The sequence below is a fragment of the Artemia franciscana genome, chromosome 21 (genome assembly GCF_032884065.1).
Source record: "Artemia franciscana chromosome 21, ASM3288406v1, whole genome shotgun sequence".
Taxonomy (NCBI): Eukaryota; Metazoa; Arthropoda; class Branchiopoda; order Anostraca; family Artemiidae; genus Artemia; species Artemia franciscana.
In genome coordinates this window covers 18,807,599-18,822,691 of record NC_088883.1, presented here as the reverse complement: position 1 = coordinate 18,822,691, position 15,093 = coordinate 18,807,599, and the positions used below count along the sequence as shown (strand labels likewise).

Sequence of the window (15,093 nt, the reverse complement as noted above, 5' to 3'; positions counted from 1 at the left end):
TGAAAGGGGTTCTGTAATAAAGACCTCTGCAACATTCGAATTGCATTGTGTTGTCTTTTAAGTTTTGGTATGGATTGTGGGGTATGGATTTCAGTGGTCCGTCCGAAAAACAGACTATTTTTCTTGAAACCTTGAAACTTATGTCAGTCAACTAATTGTGTACACTCAGAAAACCTCAGAAAAACACGAAATAAAAACTGTTTTGCCCGAAAATGAATTCAGAGCGTTTTTCTTATCAGCTAGGAATAGGGTTCAGCCCTGTTACTTGACTTTGGATGTTTTTGACCATTCCAGACCTACATACAAATTATTCTGGGCACAAAAAACGGAATCTTTAATTTTCTCTCCAATCAGCTTGAAGATGACATTCATAACTTTGAAAACGCATTTGAAACTAATTTTGGATTTGTCAATTCGGAATGCCGAAAAATGGGCCCAATTTTTTTTCGTTCCCGAGAGCTTTGAAAATTTCAGTGGATGTATACACTGTCAAGTAGAATTAGATTAAAACAAAAGTATGTTGAAGACTGATAGCGTTTTAATGAGACACCCGAAATCAGGCCAATAATTCTTATTTTCTAAGAATGGTTTAGGCTTTGAGACATATAGACAGATACAAAGGGATACCAATGAGAACAAAAGCTATGGGAAAAGATTGCTGTTTTGATTCGTCGCAACCAATATTTTGTCTTAGATAGGCCAGTAACTTACTGGGCATGTGTTCTGGGACAAAAAAAGAGGAAAAAGTAGTTTTAAAAGGTGGAACGGATCGACTCATCATACCCCAAATTGGACAACACTATTGTTTTCTTCAATCGGCTTGAAGCTTTTGCGGTAAGTAGACCGGACAAAGCAGACCTCACCGAGAACCATAAACTTCAGAAGAAAAATATAGTTCATCGTTTTTATCTTAAAAGCTCGAGCTTATTTTTACGCTGATCTGCTTTAAAAGTTCTAGTCATGTAGACGCTTCAATTAAAATTTCAGGATCAAAAGTAAGGCAAAAAATTAAGGAAACAAATCTGATTGTATTAACTCATGACGTCTTATTCTTTCTTTCTTTTTTAAGGCAACAAAATCCTTTAAATCAAATAATGGATTAAGATGCATTTATATTCAAGGATGCTTACAAGATGGGGGGTAAGGATGGTCTCAGCCCCATAGAAGACAAAATTCTGTGTGGATTTTCAGTTCTTATGTTCAAATGTTTCTCCCCTCCAAATCCATCAAAAATTCTGTTGTAAAACCAATGTCAAAAGATAAAAACAGAAAACTATTAGTCATTAAAATTTTGACTGAACACTCAAACATTGTATAAATTTAAGTTGCAATCCAGTATTTTAATCTTTAAACAGAAAAACTTTGAAGGGGTTACAGATACTCTTAATATTAACCAGTTTTAGAATTAAAATACTGAAAACTGAAATGATTTTTTTTTTTTAGAGACGTTGTCCAAAAATGCATCTTTCAAGTTAAGTACAGAGGCGTATTAAAACCCAAGACGAGCAGTAATAAATAATTCGAACCTAAAAAGAACAGAAATTAGTGTCAATGAATAAACGCTGCCCAAAACAAACAGAAATTACCACAAACAAGAATGGGGCTGCTACCCCCTAGGTCTTCTAAAGGTAAGAGCGTCGCATGGGCTTATCCTAAAACAGAATATATTTTAAAAAAATTTACCTTTTATATGTTTATATTATTGAAAAATCAAAAATTGCCAACGTTTTCAGGAATTAATATTGCTTTATATTATACATAGTACTATGGAACTGAGTTTCGCTCAGTTAATTTTTTACCCAATAATAGTTTTTGCTTTAACTACGTTTTTACATAATACGGTAGCAATCAGGCATGTTCCATTGCACATATCTCCCGAAATATCTAAATTACTCGTAAAAAAAATTATCTACTTTCTTTAATTCTTTGGGTGGCAAATCCGTTTTATCAATTTAATGAAGAAACCCTGACGTGAATTCGACACCTTCTTCCTGTTTATCCTTTGCAGAATCATGCCTTTTATACGATTTGTATTCTCCTGGGAGACAGTTGACGATCTTACCATTAATATTACGAACTTCTTTGTTCAGCAGCGCGAGAACAAAAAAAAAATACTTCTTCGATTAAACTACTGCTGGAAATTATATCCACTGATAATTCGACTTTAGCAAAATGAAATTAATCTTTATCTTATCCGAGTGTTTCTTCGCAGTTTTTGACCAATTCCTCCTCCCCTCCTCCCCGTGAAAAGTTCTGATAATCAAATCAACTCGTAATTTGTTTTATTTTTTAATATGTAGCACATACAAAGAAAAGATAACAAGGAATTTTGTGAAGGTTGGGAATACAACTTAAGCGAATGATTTTGGCTTTTTAACAAACAGACGTCGTCTGTGTAATATAATACGAAACAAAGAAAACTAATTTACTAAAAAGTCAGCGATAAATAAATCGCTCAAAAATTAGATCAATTAGCTGACTAAAAAAAGGCTATTCGAACTGATTAACTCCTCCTTATTTTGCTTAAGGCCTTGAACCTCCAGGAATCTCTAATTTCAGTCAGCTGACGATTTATGAAAATGTCAAGGAGACCGTGAGGGGAAAAGGAATTTTCCCAAAGTCGTGACCTGCCTAGATCGCTTTTAATACCAGAAAATGGTAGTATGCTAATTTTCAGAAAGAAAAAAAAATATTGTAACGTAACGTTTTCGAGAAAATTTAGACATATAATACAATTATTGTTCGGTTAATAAATTAGATATTTATTATATTGTCATACCTTATAATTTTAGCTTTACTATATCGCCTTTTCTTTGCAGAATTTATCTATTCCTTTAAACCAAATTGGATAGATGGACAATTGCGACGTGATGATCTAATTGTGAGAAATATATGTCCTTGGTCAATGGGTTCCTCCTTTTTTTCTGTCGTCTTTTCTCCCTTGATCATATTTAATACCTTTATGCTTTTTTTTTCAGGGCAGCAGCGATGACGCTCCGGACAGTGCTTTTGAGCCTCCAAGCGCTACTGGCAGCAGCAGAACCAGATGATCCGCAAGATGCCGTTGTCGCTAAGCAATATAAAGAATCTTTTAAGACCTTCACTCTCACAGCAAAACACTGGAATAATGTATATGCTGGTAGTAAGTAGACAGATCTCTTTGTTCTAAAGGAGGTTTTTATGTAAAAAAGAAAGTTCAAAGTGTGTTTTTTTTGCAAGAGGCCTCGGGTTCCCAGGTTTTAATAGGATTTTGACAGTACTTATACCCGCCATTATTAAGTGATTTGTTTTTCAGTGCGAAACTGACGCTCATGAAACATTATCTAACTCAAATTATTAGAGAAAATTCAGAACGTTCCAATAAAGGACCTAATACACTAGAATCGCCAAATAAGTTAAACAGGGCTGATCTGACTGATCTAAGCTAAACTATGATTCTGGTGGTAAACTCCCTGAAATATTCTCAATACTATATTAAAAGAACATTTTTTTTTTAAATAATAGTCAAGGGTGATACTAAAACTCAAAACAAACGTAAAATGACCTGTTTATTAGGAGGGCTGCCGTCCCTTCAACCCTCCACTCTTGTTTCACTTTATTTCATAATACTTCAGGAACGAATGCTCTGTTATGAGAGTGGTGTAATAATATGTTCCCTTAATCACACTGTTTCATGAATGGAAGAGTTTACTATTCGCATTTGGTCTAGACAATAAAACTTGTATTTTGGGAGTTGTGACATGCAGTCAAAAAGGAGCCGATTACTAATCGACTCCATTTTGAGTTCTAATGGTCTTCATTTGAATTTTAAATTTAAATTCAGGAAAGAGAAGTCACTTAATGATGGTAGAAATATTGCGGAAGTTATTCGTTTTTGCGCTACTTACGTGATTGCCTATGAATATAATATTTTTTTTCTTTTATTAACTCACTTTTTCCTATTATAACAGCTTTAAAAAGAAATTAATAAAGCATTGTTCTAAAGTACTTCTGCCAAGATACTGATTCACGAAAATGCCCTGGAAGTCATGGAACTTATGATCCATCGTTCATACATACACTCCTGTGTGTAATGCATATATGTGACTTGAAACCCTAAAAAATTTATGGCTCCTGTTTCGGCCTTGAAAACCAATGACGTAGCCACCTCTGGCCTAGATAAGAAGAAAAAACATATTTTCTGTATAAGTACAAAAGATGTAAAAAAGTATTTTGCAGACAAGCAAAACTAAACTATAGTAGGTAGGAGAGGGGTTAAGCCTGTTCCTTATAATAATAATAATTTATTTATAACCCACTGCACAAAACAATGTGAGGATAGTTGAGTAAAAAGAGAGAAAACAGGGTGTATCTATTTTTTTTTCAAAGTGTCTGTGATTTCTAGGCAAACAAAAGTTATAAAGGATTTCTGGACCACCGTCGAATTTTTAGTTTCTTTTTTTTAGTCGTATTGTGTTTTTTCTTTTCTTTTCTCCTTTACTGTCTTTCTTGTTCGAATAGAAGTACGGCAGATGAAAATAACAGGAGTTTGGCTGGTTTAACAAGGTTCAGGAATTGTAAAATAAAAAAAAATTAAAGACAAACAAATATTTTAACTGTATTAACGTACCGCTAACACAATTTTACTTCAATATTATTATAATTAATTTCTATAGAACTATTATAGTCCCAGAGGGTTAATTAGAGCACAATCCTTCTTGCATCACGTTTTGTCCTTAATGTATTCTATGAGAGTTTTGTTTCTTATTTTGTCTGTTTTTTTTTTTTTTTTTTTTTTTTTTTTTTTTTTTTTTTTTTTTTTGACTGCTTTTTAGCTGGGTCTATTCTTTTAATACTTTTTCGCGCGTCTATTGTTACTACGGCTCGCTAAAATGCTGACTGCTTAGAATAGACAGACCGGCTATGACTCACCGGCCATATATACGGAGAAATTGCAGCGGTTAAAGTCTGTAGTGTCCCAGCGAAGAGGGTAAGCCGTTGATTCGGCGCGTAGAAGGTTACACAACGTCACCCCTCGATGTCGCTGATTGGCTCAGAATCCTGCAGGTGGTTTCTCGAGCTTTTGTATCTTTGATGGAAAATAGCTAAGTTCTTGTATAGCCGTCGACTTGTGAATCGTGATATTTTAATCTTTTTTTCTTATCTACGCTATATTTTATTATTTTCGCCAAGCTATAGTCTCGATTGTTGATAAGGACGATTAGTACAGGGAGAGTTTCATGGATAGATATCACTGAGATCTTCTGCGAGGGAAGATACAGTTTAGGAGAGCTTAACCCAGGAACTGGGTTAATTTTTAGAATAAGAGCGCCAGCTTCTAGAGTCGGAGAATTCTCTTCTTCACTCTGGCATTGAGCATTGGGGATTTGTAGTGGTGTGATGAGAGTTGATCAGTCACAGGAATAACCGCTAAAGGCTCAATTTATTTAGGTTGCTTTACCTAGATGGTAACAGAGGAGTCTCAGTATCCTCCTTCAACGATCTAGTGAAAGCAACAGCGGGCCTTGGACCCTCTGGGCAAAATGTCCTGACAGTCATTCCCTGTATATGGTACACTCTCAACAGCAGTACTGATAGAAGTTGTGGCACCGCAACAGACCAAACTACTGGCAGGATCGGTACCACTAGAACCTGTGGCATCGCCAAAAATGAAACACAGGTGGCCATAGGCTTGTGGTTCATACAGTAGTTTTTTTTTTTTTTTTTTTTTTTTTTTTTTGGCTTATTTTGTAACCTTTCATTTCTTGTATGTTTTGGTGTCCTCATTAGACGGATATCGCTTAAATAGATGAGTGAAAAGTAAAGAGCGAATTTAAAACTTGAAATGAGTTGAAATTAGCCTACGTAAGATATCAAACTTAAACGTGGAAATTACATTTACGTGGCCTGGGTAACTTTATATATTGCAGCAGCTTTTGGTTGATTTTATTGACAAAGGTCTGATTGTTTCTTTGCCATTGATTAAACCATGTAATTGTCAACCTCTCGAAACTTCACGATGGTTTGTCCCAAGATCAATTTTGTGTTTAAGTAAAATTGGGGCATGTTCCTTAATGATTGTAAAGTATGCTGTTCCTGCTGAATACCTGTTTTATTCTCTTTTTTTAATTGTTTTTTAGTTTTTTGAGCACTACCAAGTTTATTATTCCAAAAAAGACACCATTTATACAAGTTTGTGCTTTAAAAATTATGGCTATAACGTGAGCCCTGTCACTTGGCTCTGATTTTTTTATTCTTTTTATAATAGGAACAGCATGATTCCATAACTAAATGTATATTAGCCTCCAATGCACGTCACAGATCAGTAAAATGTATTTTGAGGAAATAACCAACTATCATCTCCTGTCTTAAACGTACTGAACAATTTTTGCTTATAGTTCCATTCGTAGTGCATACGAAAACAATCTAGTTTTTTAGCCTCAAATACATATTCAAAAGCTATTGAAAGGTGTACTAACAAGCTAAAGTGACAAATTGTGTATTATCAAAGATGACCATGATTTAACAGCCGATTGTCGACCTAATCATGTAGCCTATACCAGAAGCTACACTGATACTATAAAACATAAGAACGATGATCAAAATTAAAATTACAGATTTCAATATAAAAAAGTATCAGCGTTGCAAATCATTGTGCGGTGTTGTGAAATATTGTTAAAACTTTGAATAATACCTAGCTGCTTTAATACACAAGATTGGTGGTACTCAGAAATGGCGTACGCCTTAAGTGGGGTTGAGCGTTTTCGTGCAAGGGTCGGAAAAGGGGTAGGCTACATACCTCTGAAAAATATCATACTCAGTTCTTTCTGGCCAAAAATAGACATATTTGCCCCATAAGTTTCAACCCTTGGTGGAAAAACAAAATCCGCCCAACTTTCTTCTGAAAAGTTGGGAGTCGAGGTGGTATTGAAGGGGCCACGGGTCCACATTTTACCTTCAGTCATATGGATAGGATATTCTTGCATGTTTTTGTTTTAAACAAGATGAAACATACATAACTTATTACTAAAAGACAAGGTAAATGTTGAAGTGTTCATGGGGACACACTAATCCTGCAGTCATTTAGATTGAAAACCCTTGCGTGACTCCAATTCAGACAAAGTCCAAGATGCCAACCTTTCTGGTAAAAAGTTGACAACGGTGGGGGCCAAAGGTCCACATTCCTTACGCTATCATACATATTGAAAATCTTTGCATGATTCTGCTACAAACGAGGTGTGGGAGGCCTAAGTTTCTGCTAAAAATTCGCCATGGGCGGGGTAAGGAGGCTATTGGAGGGGCTAATTGCCCACAACAGGGTGCAACATTTTTCTAAAAACTGGTGGCTTGGGGGGAATATACTAAGGGTGTCTAATTTAAGAAAATCATATTGGGATCATAAGGATCTTCAAAGATTAGCATTTGATCAATGACGACCACTCCGTAACGATCTGTAAATGGTTACTTGTCGAAACATATGACATATATCTGCATGTGTGAAGTTTGAAAGGACATATGCCTTCTGAACTGTGTACTTGACGTGCCATGATTCTATATTTCTTTATTTGAATATTAACCTAAATCAGTAATTTGAAAACTCAGATTTGTAATGAACAAACCAGAAGAGACACATCAAGCTTATACGTGTAATTTAAAGGAGTTTGTGTCAATCCCCTCTCCTCCCAGATTTTGAAAAAAATGCTTTTTTATTAAAAAAAATTGCCGCCCCCAGGTTTTGGATAATGCCTTCTTTGTATCTCTCCGTTAAATGAAATCGAAAATAATTTACTTTTCACCGCTACATATCCGTCGATTATTCCATTATTTGTGAATTCTGTACTTAATGAGTATTGATGTGGATAACTATATTTCATAATTAGCCTCAGATTTGCAATAGGAAACGCTTGCCTACTATTTATTGAAAAAAATGGTCGCTGAATTAATTGGAGGGAACAAATGCCCTTTGAGCCTCGCTATGAAACCTTCAGTTACGCAGACTGAAAACCATGGGTGACTGTAATTTCAACAATGTGTTACCTATCCTACTTTCAAAGAATGTGTATTTATGAAGAATCTGGTTTATATGGGCTATTTGCATAATTTGGGGCTTATGTTCCTGCAGTTGCATTTTTCATGGTGCTCCAGGAGACACGTTTATGGACCTTCAGACTTTTCTGACTTTGGAATTTTGAATTGGTTTCTTGTGGGGCTACGATTGTGCATGGGATGTTGAAACGGTGGCTAGCGACCCATCGATTTGACTTGCCCCGTAAAAAGACTACTTAGAATTTATAAATTGTGATCCAACAAGCCATTGCAAAAATTTCTACGATTGAACGTTCTGAATGATGAGACTAAAAAAGAAAAACAGATTGTAGACGCATCACTACTTACAAATTCCACGCTATCTATTTGATCTTGTATTGCTAAAGACTAATTCTCTGATCGATTTTATTTTTTTCATCTCAATCCTCAGTTCTTAGTCATGAATGCAAAAAAAAAGAAAAGAGACCAGCATTAAGGCAATTCAGTTGTATAAGCTCATAAACGGCAACAACATGCATGCAAAATCAGGCTTCAGTTTTCTTATGAGCAAAAAAGGCTATTGGGATTATATCCCATTTTGTCAACTGAGAATTGTGACCTGAGTGGCTTAGTAGTTTGACCAAAAAATAGCCCTAGCACTAATCAGGTGAGGGTGTCGATTGGGCAGGGGTATTTGCCCTTAGATTTTGAAAAAAAAAAATTTTGGATCTTTATTGAAAAGTGCGTATTTTCATTGAAAAAATTAAAGACACTACTGCAATCCAAAAAGTAACCCTTATATCAACGAAAGGAAAAGCTTTAGTCTTAAGTAAATACGGAAATAAAAATTGTTAGATAGTCTATGGCGCTCTGCTATTTGTTTAGAAAATTATCTAGTGAAAGTCGTACAACAACAGAGAATCTGAGAAGCAAGGCTAGACGTCATGAGTGTTTTGCTTTGCTTAATCAGTTTACTAATAATTCTTGGTAAATTATAATTTGAAGAACAATCTTTTTCTGTTCCAGGTCCGTATAAAGTGCCCGAATGTGATGAAAAGGTTAGACGTCTAATAGATATGGGTGTAGAAGAAAATGTTGCCAGAGTTGCCCTCTCATCATGCTCATGGAATCTAGAAAAAGCCACTGAAACAATCTTTTCGTAGGCTCTATTTGTTTTTGTTATTATTATCTTTTTTTGTAAAATAACCAACGTCACATTCTGCGAAAAGGCTCCTTCAAATGGTCGGTCGTCTAAAATGAAAACATGTGAATTCAGAGCACATTAAAGTGAAACATGAAATGAAATATACAATTGGAGAAAAATGAAATGAAAGGATGAGCAGTAACAGCTACCAACTCTTCTGTCACGAGATCTATGCAGTGTTAGAGGCGTAGGGCATGGAAAACCTTAGAAACAAAAGCTTATTTAAAATATGACGATAATTATAATTATGCAAGTTTAAAACGTTTAAAGCTTATTTAAAGAATGGATTTGCTAGGCTAATCTAGGTATGCATAACTTAGGTATATCTAATTCCGTCACAAACATTTTTTTTTCTAATCTCCTACTTTTCATTAAAATTATAACTGGAAATAACGTCGTTTGAACTTTCACGCAGAGTCAATGTAGAATACTTATTTATTGATATTTGCAAAAAAAAATTGGAAGGATTGCTTTCTGGTCTCCTGATTTTTTACTCAAATTATCTTTCTTGTTTCTTAGCAAATATCTCTTTGCTTTAAAGTCAAACTAAATTTGATAACTCGGGCAGTTTTGTTGAAAATGATGCTCTATAGCATCTTTCGATTTAGATCAAATTTGAAAAGAGACAACTAGCAGTTTATCAAAGGTTAGCTAGGAATACAGCTAAGTCAGTCATTATTTATCCTTTGATTTTTATCCCCCCCCCCCATCATCAAACGTGTTTGATTTTCGGCAGTTGTGGTGACCACAGTAAAGTAATTTTAAATGGGCTTTCATGGTCTGCGAACTATCTAGCTTAGTGTGTGTTGTCACCTTTTTTTTAGATTGATATTAAAACTATTACGCCAAGATTTTTGAATAAACTTTCTTTTAATTGTAACTAAAGTATAAGTGAACTATCCACATTAAGTAGGAAGAAATATTTGGTTAGTAAGTAGGTTTTATTTTGTTTAAACGTCTTTAAAAATTTGGAGCTGAAAAATGTGGAGAATTTTGAAGGTTTCATAAAATGATCGATAGTCTTTATTGATCAAAAATTTAGTTTGACGCGTTAATTTGACTAGTTTGTAGACCGTAGGGCTAAAAACATTTTGCTGACCCCCACTTTTTCAAAACAAATGTTTCTGCTGCTCCTTTAAGCCCGAGTTTCCTAAAGTAAAAATTTAGGAGAAACAGCGAATTTAAATTGTGCATCGGCTAGCTTGCCAGATCAACTAGCGTTTTTTGAGAATTCACATTACCTCTTGGAAGTGTTTGAAATGGAGATGAGTTTTGAAAACCCGTGTTGCGAATTATGTTTAGTGTTAAGATTGTTGGATTAAATACGAGGGGATTTGAAGAATTTTTGACTTGTATTTGAAAAGACACTTTTGCAATGACAAAGTTGTCTTGATTTTGCGATAAGGTTGCTTTTCCATTCAATAAACTTTTGTTCGATAATTTATCCGTCCTTGAGATGCTTTTCGGGTAGTTTGGAATAAACTTCTTGAAAACAGCGGTAATTTTTTTTAACCTTAAACAATAAGAAAACTTATCACTTTCGGAAAGGACCGAACAAGCTTTGAAAAATGATCGGTGGGTCTTATATTAACACATTTTTGTTAGAATGGCATAATTCATAATTATCAAGTCGAGAGTTTTTATGAAACTTCTTTATAATATTTCTTGGAGCTCTGGTGTCTGGGTAACTATCAGTAATTTTCAACAGTCCTAGATACAGTCCCCACACTCCCCCTTTCATTTTTCTCCTCTAACCAAAAATATATATAGTGAAATGTTCAAGCCTTCTTTAATTCCAATAATATTCGTGCTACTTTTCTTTTATAAGGGAAAAACTGATTCACAGTGTCTAAGCAGCTGTTCGCAGTACATTCGTCTTTAAAGTTGTTGATTATTACAATACTGATAATTCGTTACATAATTGGGGAACAGCCTCAGACTTCTCAACAATGTACTTCAGTAGGACTGACAAGTTGTTTACATACTTAAATCTTTCTTCATAGCCGGAAAGGATGAAATTTATCCCTGCCAAAAACAGTAGACTAGCAAGCTTAGTACCTTGTGAGGCTCCGCATGTAAGCTCGACCCATTCGGAGTCGGTATCTCCTGGGCAAAGACTGTAAACGCACTGATAGTGGGCTTGTAAAAAATTGATCACTAAAAGGAGAATATGTTTTTGAGCACCCATGGTGCGGTGAACTGTGATAACAACGGAACAGTGCTGCAACAAGTACTTCAAATTTTTACTTAAGTATCAAGTTATAAGTACTCATTGTTTTTTACTGAAATATCAGGTAATAAGTACTTTACAAATTCTTACTTAAGTATCAAGTACCAAGTACTTGCCAAAATTGTACTTAAGTAGTACTTCAAGCACTACTTGAAGTATTTATCATATGTATGTGTATTCTATATATATATATATATATATATATATATCCTTACCTTAGACCTTAGTTCCTCCTGTGCCGCCAGAGGCACCCAGGGCATCAAAAAAGAGCCGCCAGTCGTCCCTCATATGTGCTGCTGCCCAGACGTCTTCCCACTGGGGTTGGACTATCACATTGATGTGTTTTAGGTCCCGCTGGTACGTACGACGAAGTGTATTCTTCGGCTTCCCTCTTCTTCGGGTTCCCTCTGGTTGCCACTCCAGTACAGTTCTGGGGAGTCTATCTCCCGCCATACGGATAACATGCCCCAGGTAGCGGCATCTTCGTTGGCGTATGACATCTGTTACCAGGGGCTGGCGCGAGATAGACCGAACAGTCTGGTTGGTTATGTGGTCTCTCCAGTTAATGTTCAGTATTCTGCGAAGACAGTTGTTCTCGAAGGCAAGAATCCTCTTTTCTTGGTGTTGGTTTAGTTTCCAACATTCACAGCTATAAAGGAGGGCGGAGATGACGTTACTGTTGAACAGCCTCATTTTCAGTTTCAGGGAGTACTTTTTTGATCACCACACTGGCTTTAGTCGATTGAAAGCTCCACTGGCTTGTCCAATCCTAGACTGCACCTCCTTTTCGCTGGATCCAGTTTGTTCGACTCTACTTCCAAGGTATCTAAAATCCACTACCTGCTCTACTGTATTGTCCCTGCACTTTAAGCCCAGTGGTGAGTCGCTCGTTGCCATGCTTTTTGTTTTGTCCGAGTTGATCTTTAGTCCCAAAAGACTCGCTTTCTCTCGGATTACTTCGAGAAGATCCTGAAGCCTTTCCTTGTTTGCTTCCATCAGGGTGATGTCGTCGGCGAAATCAAGATCTGCTAGTCGTTTGTTGTCGCAGATTTGGATACCAAACGCCGTGCAGTCTCAGAGCACATAATCGATTACAAGGACAAAAATCAAGGGGGAGAGAACACACCCCTATTTGACACCGGACATGATATGGAAATACCTTGTATTTCCTTCGTGGGTCCGAACGCAGCACTCGGTGTTTTCATATAGGGCAATGATCAAGGATACAAGTTTTTCTGGAATGCCGTAATATCGGAGGATATTCCACAGCGAATCTCGGTGTATTGAATCGAAGGCTTTTTCGAAATCCACAAAGACAAGGTACATCTTTTGCCTCCATTCATTGCATTCCTCGATCATCATGCGTAGGACATATATAAGGTCGGAGCAGGAGCGGGATGGGCGGAAGCCATGTTGCTCGTCTCGCAAGTGCTTATCTAAGGCTGTCTGGATGCGACGAAGGATTATCTGTGAGAATAGTTTCCCCGGGATAGAAAGGAGACTGATGCCCCTCCAGTTATCGCATTTTGCTGCATCTCCTTTCTTAAAAAGCTTGATGAGTGTGCTTTTTCTCCATTCTTCAGGGACTTTCTCTGATTTCCATATACATGCAAAGAATGTGATCCACACAGTTATGCAAGCGCCTAAAGAGGCTTTAATCATTTCTGCTGATATCCTGTCGCTTCCTGGTGCTCTGCCGTTCTTCAGTTTGCGAGCGGCTTGTACCAGTTCTTCGGTTGACGGTTCTTCCGTATTGATTTGAAGTTCCAGGAAAGGGGTTGTGGGGATATCTGCTGTGTTCGGAGGACTAGGTCGGTTGAGAACTTTCTCGAAGTGTTGGGCCCAAACTTCAGAGATTTCATCGGGGGCTGTGACTGTCTTCCCGTTTCCGTCTTTTACTGGTCCATTTAGGTTGCGACGTTTCCCGATGATTTCATTGGTGATTTTATAGACGGCTCTGGAATCGCCGCGCTTGGCCGCTTCTTCTGCCATAGCTGCCTTTTGTTCTAGAAAGTTCCGTTTATCTCCCCTTGCGCTCTTTTTCACCAGCTTGTCTTGGTATCGATACAGCTGGTTACTCAAGACTGTGTCGCTGTTATCTCCATCATTTAGAAGACGTTGTTTTAGTTTCCGACGCTCTTCGATAAGGGTCCATGTCTTATCAGATAACCACTCGTCTTTGGGTCTTTTTTTGTGCCCAATTGTTTCTATTGCTGTCTGGTTGTAGGCTTCTTTTAGGGTGGCCCAGGTTGTCTCCACAGTGGCTTCTCTATCCAAGTCTAGGGCCAAGCTCTCAAACCTGTTTGTAAGCTGTATGTTGAACCTATGACGAACTGCTGCGTTTGAGAGCTTTTCAGAGTCGTAGGCAGGTATCTCTTTGGTTTGGGATTTTTTTGTGGCTTTCAGTTTGAGGGACAGCTTTGCAATCATCAAGGCGTGGTCTGAGGCGACGTCGGCTCCTCTTTAGGCTCTTACATCTTGAAGGCTTGACTTCCACTTTTTGTTGATCAAGATATGGTCAATCTGGTTGTGGGTTCGACCATCAGGCGAGTTCCATGAGTATTTGTGGATAGTTTTATGCTGAAACTGGGTTCCTCCGATGATAAGGTCATTTGTTAGTGCGAAGTCAACTAACAGTATCCCATTCTCATTTATTTCGCCGTGGCCTTGGCTCCCAAGAACCTCAGGACAATAGGACTTGTCGCTCCCCACCTTGGCGTTGAAGTCACCAACAAAGCAGACGAGATCGTGGCTGGGGATATCCTTGGCGACAGCTTGTAGGGTGTTGTAGAAATTATCTTTTGTGGTATCGTCTGCCTCATTAGTTGGTGCGTAACATGCGACTACTGTTAACTTAGCTTGGCGACCTGTGAACCGTGCCACGATGATCCTCTCATTTATAGGCGTCCATTTCGTTAGGGCTCTGGACGCAGATTTCGACAGCATTATGGCGACGCCTGCTTCTTTCTTTTTTTCTGTGCCACTGTGCAGGATTGTGGATCCCTTCTTAAGGGTTTGACTACCTGCACCAGTCCAACGGACTTCCGACAGAGCTAGGATGTCAAGGCCATAATTGTCCATCTCATTCACAACCTGTCCTGTTTTAGAAAGTTGAACCATGGTCCTTACGTTCCAAAAACCAAGTTTAATTTCGCAATTCGTTTTCAAAAATCGTGTCCGGGGGCGGTCCATAGTCGTCGGCAGGTTGCATAGTCGGTATCATGTTGGCTCTCAATTAGACGGTTCTATGGCAAATCTTTTTTCCAGGGGCAGGCTGCTAGTCTGCCGCCAAACCCTCCTCCTTTATCCAGGCTTGGGACTGGCTGTATGATTACAGGCGGAGTTCATATATATATATATATATATATATATATGCGTTGGCGCGCAGGTGTTGGAATTCTGTGTCCAAGGGGCATGGGTTCAATCCCGGTTGTGACCTATTTAGTTTGGGACGGGGGTCATTTGGTAATTTGACAAAATACCACTGCATTGGATCCAGCTAGAATTCCCTAGACTTGTTTATTGCAGACAACATTTAGATGGGCAAAGATTCATAGCTTCAATAGTTTTACAAATAATATGGTCCTGAAGATGATGAAATGGTAGAAATCTAGTTCAGTCGAGAAGATGACAAAACTTAAACACTAACATCAGA

General features: G+C 37.4%; 2 protein-coding genes across 2 annotated transcripts; one reads left to right on the top strand and one right to left on the bottom strand.

Annotated features, from left to right (window-relative positions):
• Positions 1 to 2,983: 2,983 nt before the first annotated feature.
• LOC136040797 (ubiquitin-conjugating enzyme E2-22 kDa-like) lies at positions 2,984 to 9,232 on the top strand. The gene is made up of 2 exons (XM_065725126.1): positions 2,984 to 3,142; positions 9,031 to 9,232. The coding sequence occupies exons 1-2, from the start codon at positions 2,989 to 2,991 to the stop codon at positions 9,165 to 9,167; spliced, it is 291 nt and encodes a 96-aa protein (XP_065581198.1). The 5' UTR covers positions 2,984 to 2,988; the 3' UTR covers positions 9,168 to 9,232.
• Positions 9,233 to 13,901: 4,669 nt separating this feature from the next.
• On the bottom strand, positions 13,902 to 14,558 carry LOC136040702 (craniofacial development protein 2-like). Its single transcript, XM_065725002.1, has one exon. The coding sequence runs from the start codon at positions 14,556 to 14,558 to the stop codon at positions 13,902 to 13,904; it is 657 nt and encodes a 218-aa protein (XP_065581074.1).
• Between the last annotated feature and the right edge of the window lie 535 nt (positions 14,559 to 15,093).

Excerpts from the sequence above, each read along its gene's own strand:
- LOC136040797 (XM_065725126.1), top strand. The coding sequence starts at position 2,989 with ATGACGCTCCGGACAGTGCTTTTGAGCCTCCAAGCGCTACTGGCAGCA. Across the intron at positions 3,143-9,030 it reads GAATAATGTATATGCTGGTA|GTCCGTATAAAGTGCCCGAA; the intron begins GTAAGTAGACAG and ends TTTCTGTTCCAG.
- LOC136040702 (XM_065725002.1), bottom strand. The coding sequence starts at position 14,558 with ATGGTTCAACTTTCTAAAACAGGACAGGTTGTGAATGAGATGGACAAT.